Source organism: Nestor notabilis, unplaced genomic scaffold (genome assembly GCF_000696875.1).
Source record: "Nestor notabilis isolate BGI_N333 unplaced genomic scaffold, ASM69687v1 scaffold24286, whole genome shotgun sequence".
NCBI lineage: Eukaryota > Metazoa > Chordata > Aves > Psittaciformes > Psittacidae > Nestor > Nestor notabilis.
Genome location: NW_009933752.1, coordinates 1 through 9788, shown reverse-complemented (window position 1 = coordinate 9788; position 9788 = coordinate 1). Strand labels below are relative to the sequence as shown.

At 50.0% G+C, this 9788-nt stretch overlaps 2 protein-coding genes across 2 annotated transcripts in view; one reads left to right on the top strand and one right to left on the bottom strand.

The window, feature by feature from the left end:
* Window positions 1-4822, top strand: part of MEST — a gene marked incomplete at its 5' end in the record, with an annotated part of 5891 nt that extends 1069 nt beyond the window's left edge. Inside the window, 10 exons of the mRNA XM_010017033.1 lie at window positions 272-351; window positions 748-825; window positions 1247-1383; window positions 1832-1890; window positions 2241-2281; window positions 2658-2728; window positions 3252-3353; window positions 4091-4167; window positions 4278-4341; window positions 4705-4822. Of these exons, the coding sequence (XP_010015335.1) occupies window positions 272-351; window positions 748-825; window positions 1247-1383; window positions 1832-1890; window positions 2241-2281; window positions 2658-2728; window positions 3252-3353; window positions 4091-4167; window positions 4278-4341; window positions 4705-4822 (827 nt within the window). The remainder of the gene's footprint in view (window positions 1-271; window positions 352-747; window positions 826-1246; window positions 1384-1831; window positions 1891-2240; window positions 2282-2657; window positions 2729-3251; window positions 3354-4090; window positions 4168-4277; window positions 4342-4704) is intronic.
* A 1216-nt stretch (window positions 4823-6038) lies between these two features.
* Window positions 6039-8754, bottom strand: LOC104407691 (coatomer subunit gamma-2-like). The gene is made up of 4 exons (XM_010017032.1): window positions 8660-8754; window positions 7838-7976; window positions 7396-7494; window positions 6039-6551 (listed from the first exon to the last, which is right to left on the bottom strand). Exons 1-4 carry the CDS (start codon window positions 8732-8734, stop codon window positions 6421-6423), a joined length of 444 nt encoding a protein of 147 aa, XP_010015334.1. The 5' UTR covers window positions 8735-8754; the 3' UTR covers window positions 6039-6420.
* Between the last annotated feature and the right edge of the window lie 1034 nt (window positions 8755-9788).

The window sequence follows — 9788 nt, the reverse complement described above, 5'->3', positions numbered from 1 at the left end:
AGCTTCTCTGGGCACCCTGTGCCAGCGCCTCCTCTGGACTTGCTCCAACAGCTCCATGTCCTTCTGATGCTGAGGACCCCAGAACTGCACCCGGTGCTGCAAGTACTGGAAGCTGCAGTGCAAGTCAAACCCAGCCTTGGTGCTGAGGGATCAGTGGGAGAGACGACACCATGATGCTGGTTGGGGTCCCAGTGGGGCAAACAGCAATGTCTGTCTTACAGGGGAGGAAATGGGGGGAAGGCTGGTGCTGAGGTGCCCCGTTCCCTTCCAGATTCCAGCGGTGCCGTTGGCAGCTCCGACGTCGTCGTGCTCCTGCACGGCTTCCCGACCTCCAGCTACGACTGGTACAAGGTGAGGGCAGTGAGGGCAGGGGGGATGCTGACAGCAAACCCTGTGGCTTCCCCCTCCATGGGGATGAGGAATCAGCCTGGGGTGGGTGATGCTCCAGAGCAGGTACCACCACACCCCAGGATATCAGCCTTGTTCCTCTCCAACACCTTACCCAGGAGCCAAGCTCTCTTCATGTCGCCCTTTCCCATTGTTCAGCCCAAAGTGGGAGGAAAAGACCCACAACTATTTATTTTTGGGGATGGTCTTGCTGTTTATTGGGATATTTCAAGCTCCTGCAGTTTTCCTGGAGCTGGAAGGCTGTCTGGGACAGCAGAGGGGAGCTGGCCATCCATGGCTGTGCATCACCGCAGTCTTCCCCTCTTTCTGCTGTTTTTAATGCATTTCTCCTCTCTGCAGATCTGGGAAGGGCTGACACAGAGGTTCCACCGGGTCATTGCTCTGGATTTCGTAGGATTTGGGTTCAGTGACAAGCCTGTAAGTAGCTTGGGAGGAGGATTTTTGCACTTACTTTTGACCATGAGGTGGTTCTGCTGTGCCAGCACCACTGGAGAACTGGTGTTTGCACCCCTGTTTCTTCTCCGATTTACATCTGGAAAGGGAATAAGACATTATAATAGTGGATAAGATAAGGAAGATTGTGGCAGAGATCAGCTCTGTCACCATCTTGCCTTGGGTTTGATGCGACTCCAAACACACCTTGCCCCCCTCTGGGGCATGGGCAGCGTTCTATCATCTTGTGGACATTGCTGCTGGCTCAGGACACCCAACTGCTCTGTCTGGGGTCACAAACTGCTGGTTTCCACCCCATATTCCTCCATTTGGGTGTTTGTTCTAGGTTTGGGGCTCATGGTGGGTCAGGCTCTCACTGTGGCTCCTCTCCCCCTTTGCTCCACAGAGGCCCCACCACTACTCCATCTTCGAGCAGGCCAGCATCGTCGAGGGGCTGGTGCGGCACCTCGGCCTCCGCCACCACAGGATCAATCTCCTGTCCCATGACTATGGGGATACGGTTGCACAGGAGCTGCTGCACAGGTCACTGCTTCCACTGATGCTCTTTGGGATCCCCATCAAGATGATTTCCAGCAGATAAGTGGAAGGATGTGGTGCAGAACCCCCTTTTCTCTTCTGTAACGAAGGCTGAGAGGTCCTGGAGCACATCCGTGGTGGGAAGATATGAAGCTCCCATCCATCAAATCCCAGCTTCTAGGATGTGTAACTTCCCTCCTAAGCTCCTTCTAACCAAGCCAGGGGCAGCAGAGATGATCTGAAACTCTCCCCTCTGGCAGGTTCAAGCCATTCCCCTTGTCCTGTCCCTACAGGCCCTTGTCCAAAGACCCTCTCCAGGTTTCCTGGAGCCCCTTTAGGGGCTTGTAGCCCCTAATCTTGTAGCCCCAAGATTCAACCTGCTTGAAGCTGTCACTCACTCCTTGGAGCCTGAAGAGGTCTGGTTGTGTTTCACCACCTTCTCTTCCGTCCCCAGGTATGAGCACAATAAAACTGGGAGCATCTTGATCAACAGCCTCTGCTTGTCCAACGGAGGTAAGGTTTGCCCAGCGTGGTGCGAGGGGTGGGCTGGGGGGGGCTGGGATCCATGAGACAAGATGGATTTCCCATCTCCATCACCTGAGGGAAAGCATCACAGAATGGTTTGGGTTGGAAGGGACCTCCAGAGCTCATCTAGTCCAACCCCCCTGCAATGAGCAGGACACCTTCCCCTAGAGCAGGTTGGTCAACTCCAACTGGATTGCAGTTAAGGTGCTGTAATTAACTGGGACCATCAGTCCATGGGTTGCCTTTGCCATCTTTCATGGTACCATGAAGAGGAGGGACTGGGAGATGCAGAGCAAGACACTTGGAGCATCACAACTCTGTTCTTTGACATCTTGCAGGGATCTTCCCCGAAACTCACTACCCCCGGTTCATGCAGAAGGTGAGCTGCTGCCCCTCACCACAAGTTGGGCGCTGTGAGTTTGGGGCATTACCTGGCTCAGATGCTGCTGCTTTACCCTCACAGGGAAGAGCTTCTGCCCAAGAGCTCATCTCAATCTCCCCTCGGGCAGGTTCAAGCCATTGCCCTTGTCCTGTCCCTCCATCCCTTGTCCAAAGCCCCTCTCCAGGTTTCCTGGAGCCCCTTTAGGCACTGGAGCTGCTCTAAGGTGTCCCCTTGAGGAGCCTTCTCTTCTCCAGCTGCCCCAGCCCAGCTCTCTCAGCCTACACGGAGCTGGGGGAAAAGCCCTCTAAGGAAGCAGGATTTACCCATGCCTGTGATACTGAACAGTGCTTCTCCTTTTGCCCTTCTGCCCAAGGTCCTCAAGGATGGGGGGTTGCTGTCCCCCATCATCACGCGCCTGATGAACTTCTTCATCTTCTCCAGAGGGTGAGTTGGTCACAGCCCATACAGGGGATATGAGCCACGTGGGGAGGGGGCAACACAGGAATTGGAGTAGTGGGTGTCTGGCACATGAGCAGATTCCCAAGTGCTGGCCTGGGAGGGACTTGCCCCTGGATTTGGGTGACCTTGATCCTCTGGGCCGTTCCCTCCCTGGGTTGGCACCTATTAATGACACACATTTCACTGTGCACTGAAATCCTGCTCTCCCACGAGTGTTGGACCTGTGCCTGTTCCAGAGGCAGTGAACCCCCAAATCACACCCCGTACAGTGCCCAGTCACCTGTATATTTTTATCAGGTGTTGCAAACCCCCTTTTCTTCCCCAAAAAAGCCCTTTAACTGGCTGCAAAGTCCAACACTGGGTGCCTTTGGGGGTCCACTTGCATTGCTGTGCTTACCCCCCTGTTCTTCCCACTGGAAGCTGGATGTACTCAGGTTTTTAGGGCTACTTTGTGAGCCACATACTAACACTGCTGCTGCTGTGCTGCTCTGAACTCCTCCTTGTCCAGGCTTGGGGCAGTCTTTGGGCCCTACACGCAGCCTTCCCAGGCAGAGTACTGGGATATGTGGACAGCGGTGCGGACCAACGACGGGAATCTCGTTGCTGACAGGTACATCTCCATTGCTCGCTGCATGACCTTTGGATTATGCCCATGGCATCCTGCTGCTTGCAGGCAGAGCCATGGAATGGCTTGGAAGTTAACCAGAGCTCAGCCAAATCCCTGGATACTGGCTCCCCAGAGCTTCCAGCTGCCTCTGTTGGGGTCTGGGGTCATCCCTGCACCCCAAAAGAGCACTGGGGTGTGATGTAGCAGCAGGGGCTCCTGCTGGGGTGATGCAAGGCAGGTAAATAAGTTTGGAGTCAGGAGGATCTGAGCATGGTGGGAGAACAACAACACTGGAGACGCAAAAAAATCCCATGTTGTACTTTGGAAATGAGGGGCTTCAATTTCACAGAACCCCAGCCTGGTTTGGGTTGGAAGGGACCTTAAAGCTCCTCCAGCTTCAACCCCTGCCCCGGGCAGGGACACCTTCCACTAGAGCAGGTTGCTCCAAGCCCCTGTGTCCAACCTGGCCTTGAACTCCTCAAGCTGTTCCTCCCTTCCTAAATGAACGTGGGTTATTCTCCAGCAGGACTCTGACTCTGCACTCATAGAAACCACCTTAAGCAAGTCACTAAGCTGGGGATGACCAGCAGAGTGGTTCTGGGCTGCTGCTGCCCCAAGGAGGTGACCTGTAGAGATGCAGATTCCACCTCGGTCTCATTGCACAATCACACATTGCCCTGGGAGCAACACTGCAGCTCCTCAGGGCACCTTCTGCTGAGTAACAACAGGTTTCTCTTCAGTATTTTGCAGTACATAAACCAGAGAAAGAAGCACAGAGAACGTTGGGTTGGGGCTTTGATGTCCACCTCTGTCCCATGTGAGTAGGAATCTGGTTTGGTTTAGTGCTTGGGATGTGTGCAAGTCTCCTTGGCTTAGTTTAGGGGTGTCCTTGGGTACGAAAGCTCTGTCTGTGCTTCTCTCTTGCAGTGCATCTCATCTATGGGCCCCTGGACCCTGTGAATCCACACCCAGAGTTCCTTCAGCTTTACAAGTAAGACAATGCCCACCATGAAGTGGGAATGTACAACTGCAGGTTCATGCTGAGGGAGGATTTGGTCTTGGGACTTCTCCTTCTGATTCCCTTTTCACAGAGGTGGGTTTTTAGGCATCAAAGTCACAATTCTCAGTCAAAGTAATGATGCATTTTAAACCCACAGCAGACAGAGGTAAGATGTACTGACTTGAGGTAGTCTTCTCCTCCAGACTACCCTGGAGTAAATCCAACACTTGGAAGGAAGGCTGACTGTACCTGCTACAGGCTTTTCTGTCCCAAAACCATGTGTCAGGCAGAGTACAGCTGTGAGTGGGTAATGTCCTACTTCAGTGGTGGTACCTTGCTGCATTCTCCCAACAGGAAGGTGCTTCCCATGTCCACAGTGTCTGTGCTGGACGACCACATCAGCCACTATCCACAGCTGGAGGATCCAACAGGCTTCCTGAATGCTTATCTCAACTTCATCAACTCCTTTTGAGCTGCTGCAGCTCAGTTCTTGCTCTGTGTTTACATGACAGGCTTTGGGAGCAGGAAAAACCCTTCATTTTATCTCCAGATCCAACACTTTGCACTAACTCCCTGATCTTTGGCTGCCAAACTGCTGATTTTATGCAGTTAAATCCTTGGAGCTCCAGAAAAGATGAGCCTGGGATAAAAGATGAGCTCAAAGGATAGCAGGAGCACATATGTCAGTCCAAGAGTCCTTACTTGCCTTCACTGTGTGGCCCTGCTGCACGACAGAGGTAGACAGGACCACTTGCAGCCAAGGCTTGATGCTCTCATTCCCCCCATGGACACTGGTCTGGTTTTTAGGTGCATGGATGCAGTTGAAATTCCATCCGTGTACTAAGTGTTGTAATACTTGACCAGCTTGTCAGGCCTGAAGAATCTGAAGCAGAGTTTGCCTGCACTAAATACAGCAGCAGAGCTGGATCCGTAATCCCCCAGTCCAGGCAGTGATGCTCTGCATCCATAAAGGAGCATTTAGAGACAGTAATTATCTTCAGTAATCTCTTTTTAATGGCCAGTGACCCAAAGGCAAGCTCTAAACCTCAAGTGTTTACTATTTATTTCCTCTGTTTCTCTGCTCTTCAGTTGAACAAGCAGAGCTGCTCAGTGATGCTGCACCCCTGGGACTACCTCAGGAGCTTTGCTGAAGCCTGGTTATAGCTCCACCAGGGCAGGCTCACACCTCTTTCAGTATCTGGGCTACCAAAAGCCAAAGTGTTCTTGTGAGCAATAGGTAGTGGAGCCACAGGGATGGGGGCAGGTATTTAAATAGCTATTAAAATAGTATTCCTTCTTTCCTTCCTCACCCTGACTTGGTAACTAAAGAAACACCAGACCAGCAGAGAGATGCAGAACTTCCCTCATAAGGAAGTGACCACGAGCTCCCTCCTTCCCTGTCTCTTCCCAACTTTTGATATGGGATGTTTCACACAGCAGTGTTTGGGATTATTAACAAAAGGCTCAGCACTGAATATGCTTTGGGAGGTGAAGGTTAATCTCTCTCTCTACATTGATTTTTCCATGTGGAACAGAGGAGATGAGCATCAGGGTACCATAAACTTGCAGGTTGTGTGGTTTTTAACTGCTTATGTTTGAAGTTTCATAGTGTCCCTTTAGGAATAAGGGTCTTTTTCTGAGTAAACAGCCATCATGGGCTACTTTTTCTGTACTGAAACAGCCAGAACTAGAACAAGAAATGTCTATTTTATTAACAGCAATTCAGATGAATTCCACCATTTGGACCAGGGTTTATTTTCTGTTAATAAAAATCAATTTTGACAAAAGTCTGATTCCATTTTTCTTCCCACCTGCCTGTTTTCTCTTCCCTGCTCTACCACAAGTGGCCAGAGATGCAGTAAGTTAGATGGGAATGTTTAAGTGACAACAAGGGAAGGGACATGGGAAAGGCTCAGTTCCAGCCACCTATTGCCACTACTGTAACATACAAAATATACCAAATTGAGGAGTAAAAACTACATGCAGGAGGTCAGACAGGCTGCTTGATAGCTGGGAAATACCCAACCAGTGCTTGCAAAGGGGGTTTCCACCACAGCTGTGCTGTAACACTCAGCCTACAGAAGCCAGGATGACATCTACAGGCGTTTCTTCCTTGCTCCTAACAGTCACCTGCATGGTCACACCGTCTCCAAGTGCGAGCCTGGACCTCACCAGCACATCACAGCCACCTCTGTAGACACCTGGGGGCACAAAGCAACATTTGAGAGAGGCTTTAGGAGGTTACTTGAGGAGATTTTCTTGTAAGACATCACTTTAAGAGAGGCTCAGTGATCTAGTCCTAACCCAGGAGCCATCAACAGACAGATTCAATCTATGGCCAGTTCCAGAGAGGGGGGAAATGACAAACAAATACCAAAACCCCCAACTTCTCTAAGCTCTTGAAGCCAAAACTGAAGGTAACAGATAATGCTGTAATTAAAGAGTCAGCAACAGGTATTGGTGGAGGGCTGGGATGGTTTGAATGGATAGAAACCAGAAAGTGGGTAGCTGAAGCTCACTTCTGGTTTGAAAAGGCCACGCACACAGTAAAGCACAGTACATTGACTCAGTGCTCCTGCCCTTAAGGGAGAAATAGTCCTGGAGCCAGGAGGGGGCTGGTCTCTGCTCCCAAGAAACAAGGGATGGCACAAGAAGAAACCGGCCTCAAGCTGCCCCAGGGCAGGTTTAGCTGGAGCTGAGGAACAATTCCTTGCCCAGAGGGTGCTCAGGCACTGGAACAGGCTGCCCAGGGCAGGGCTGGAGTCACCGTCCCTGGAGGGGTTAAGAAGATGTGTAGTTGTGGCACTTAGTGCCAGGGGTTAGTGGTGGCCTTGGCAGGGCTGGGTTAACAGTTGGACTCGATGACCTTAAGGGTCTTTTCCTACCTAAATGACTCTGATTCTGTAAGAAGGTAGAATACCTCCATTCTGATCAACACAGGAAAAACCTCTCAAAGTAAGAGCAGAATCTCCCAACCCATTTCCCTTCCTTTACTGAAACCCTGTGGGACACAGAACCATGGAGTTCTGTACTGTGAGTACTTACCAGCTAAGTAGAGCGTGTGAGAGTTCTTGTTCTCTGGCACTTTATCTGACCTCTCACAGGGCTGCATGCCCAAGAACTTGATGATGTTATTGACAGCTTCTGCATGCAGAGATTGAAGAAGAAAGTTCCCCCCAGGTTAGTGCCAAGCTTCCTTTTCCTCTAAGCACCCACGTGGTTTCACCATTTCCATCCAGCATCGTGACTGCAGCCCCATCAACACTCCTACCTTGCCATGGCCCCACAGCCCAGGAAGCCACCCCTTCCTCCACCCAGCCTCAAGACAGCACTGCCAAACTTCCACTCACTAGAATCCCAACATCGCAACACAAAACCTTGCTGCTGGGACATGACTTCACATTGGAAGGCACCAAATATCCCCAGCATGGCAGATGTACCAGGATTACAGTGTGGGTCACCAATAAACAAGGAGAGATCATCTCACCATCAAGGGTTTTAATGGAACTAAGCGCAAAGGTTTCTTCTTTCTCAAAGTCTTCTCCCACTTCTTCCCATGCGGCTGCAAAGTTTGGCTTTAAAACCTTCTGAATATGATCAGACATGGTCACCTCCAGATCTTCCAACTGACAGAAAGGCAAAGGAGATTTTAAAGTTATGGAACATAAGGAGTTGTAGAAATGATCCTCATCTTAGAAAGGGAAAGACAAAGAGAGGCAGCAGCATTTTGCCACGAGAACTCTGGCATGCCTGGCTTTAACTGCAGAAGCACATAGTAACAGCATATAAAAGCAGAGAGGAAAGAACAGTATTTATGGTGGTCATCTGTAAAGCTTGAACACATTTACTCAAACCTGTGTGAGACTAAAAGAGAGCAGAACATGGGGCAATCACTTTGTAAGTCAAAGCCCATTATAGCCTTCACTGGGCAGCTCAGGAGAGACTCTCAGAATCCAGAAGGAGCCTTTACTTCCTCCAAGCCCCAAAACCAAGTTAGATCCCCGAGATCTGACTTGTATTTCCATGATTGACAATGTGAACACAATAAACAGAAGTGCAAATGCTTGGGCTGGAGGTCTGAAAACAGACAATGGAAGTTATTCCTTCCTTCCTTTTTGCCCCAACAAATCCTATCTCCGTAGGGTACTAAAGGAGGAAGGTTTTGGGGATGGACATAAAGTTATGAGCTACAGTATTTTGGTGTTTCAGGCAGGTTTGCTGCTCTCTCCTATTGGATTTAGATCTGAAAGGAAACTGTCAGCCCAATGGCCACATTTAGTTATGAAACTAGAACAAGTTCTTAACTTACCACATATTCATCATCATAGCCATCCTCTTCTGGCACACCTGTGTTTGGGTCACAGTCTCGAACAGTGAACTTCATTGTGCAGCTGAAAGTACAAGCAACTGGGGAGGAGAGAAAAGCCTGTGTGTTAGTGGTGCATTTTCTCCTGCTTGAGCAAAAAGAGACCTGAAAAACTCTACACATCAGCTTTGCCCCAGAAGATACAGACATAGCCATGGTCAGAGCACTTTTCAGCTTCATATATATATATCCACCAGGCTCCAGATGAAGGCTGAAGAGGATCTCAGAAGAGGAGTACACGAGGGCCATAGTGTAACCAGCTCAGGCCTCACAGAGTGAAGAATCTCTGAGAGGAGAAAGTGCAAGGGTTTCTGAGAAATGGATCATGAGCCAACCCCAGAGGTCAGGGAATTCAAACTAGTTCTAATCTTCCCTGGTATTAAAGTAATAACCAAGAAATCCCCCTGCTGATGAGCTGAGTCATGTTAAATCAACTGCAAATGGATCGAAAGGCTGAGAACATTGGGGCTGTTCAGCCTGGAGAAGAGAAGCTGCTGGAGACCTCAGAGCAGCTTCCAGGGTCTGAAGGGGGCTACAAGGATGCTGGAGAGGGACCTTCATCAGGGACTGGAGTGATAGGACAAGGGGTGATGGGTTCAGACTGAAACAGGGGAAGTTCAGGTTGGAGATAAGGCAGAAGCTCTTCCCTGTGAGGGTGCTGAGGCGCTGGCACAGGGTGCCCAGAGAAGCTGTGGCTGCCCCATCCCTGGCAGTGTTCAAGGCCAGGCTGGACACAGGGGCTTGGAGCAACCTGCTCTAGTGGAAGGTGTCCCTGCCCGGGGCAGGGGTTGGAGCGGGAGGAGCTTTAAGGTCCCTTCCAACCCAAACCATTCCATAACTCTAAATACAAAGGAGTTTCTTGTAAGCGTGAGTAACAATGAGGGAGATATTACACCTAAATATATAAAGGCGCAAACTACTAATACTTTATTTTCTATTTGCATTTTCCTTTTACTGGTTCTGTTCTTGAATACTACAACCATCCATGTTTGCAAATGTGCTCCTTTCCCTGATTCAAGGTAGTAAATTCCTTTTCCTATTACCTGCATGCTCTCCAATCCCCTTTAACTTC

Coding starts and splice junctions, on each gene's coding strand:
- LOC104407691 (XM_010017032.1), bottom strand. CDS start 8,734: ATGAAGTTCACTGTTCGAGACTGTGACCCAAACACAGGTGTGCCAGAA. Junction 7,977..8,659: donor GCTATGATGATGAATATGTG/GTAAGTTAAGAA, acceptor CCTTTCTGTCAG/TTGGAAGATCTGGAGGTGAC. Junction 6,552..7,395: donor TCACACGCTCTACTTAGCTG/GTAAGTACTCAC, acceptor TTGTGCCCCCAG/GTGTCTACAGAGGTGGCTGT.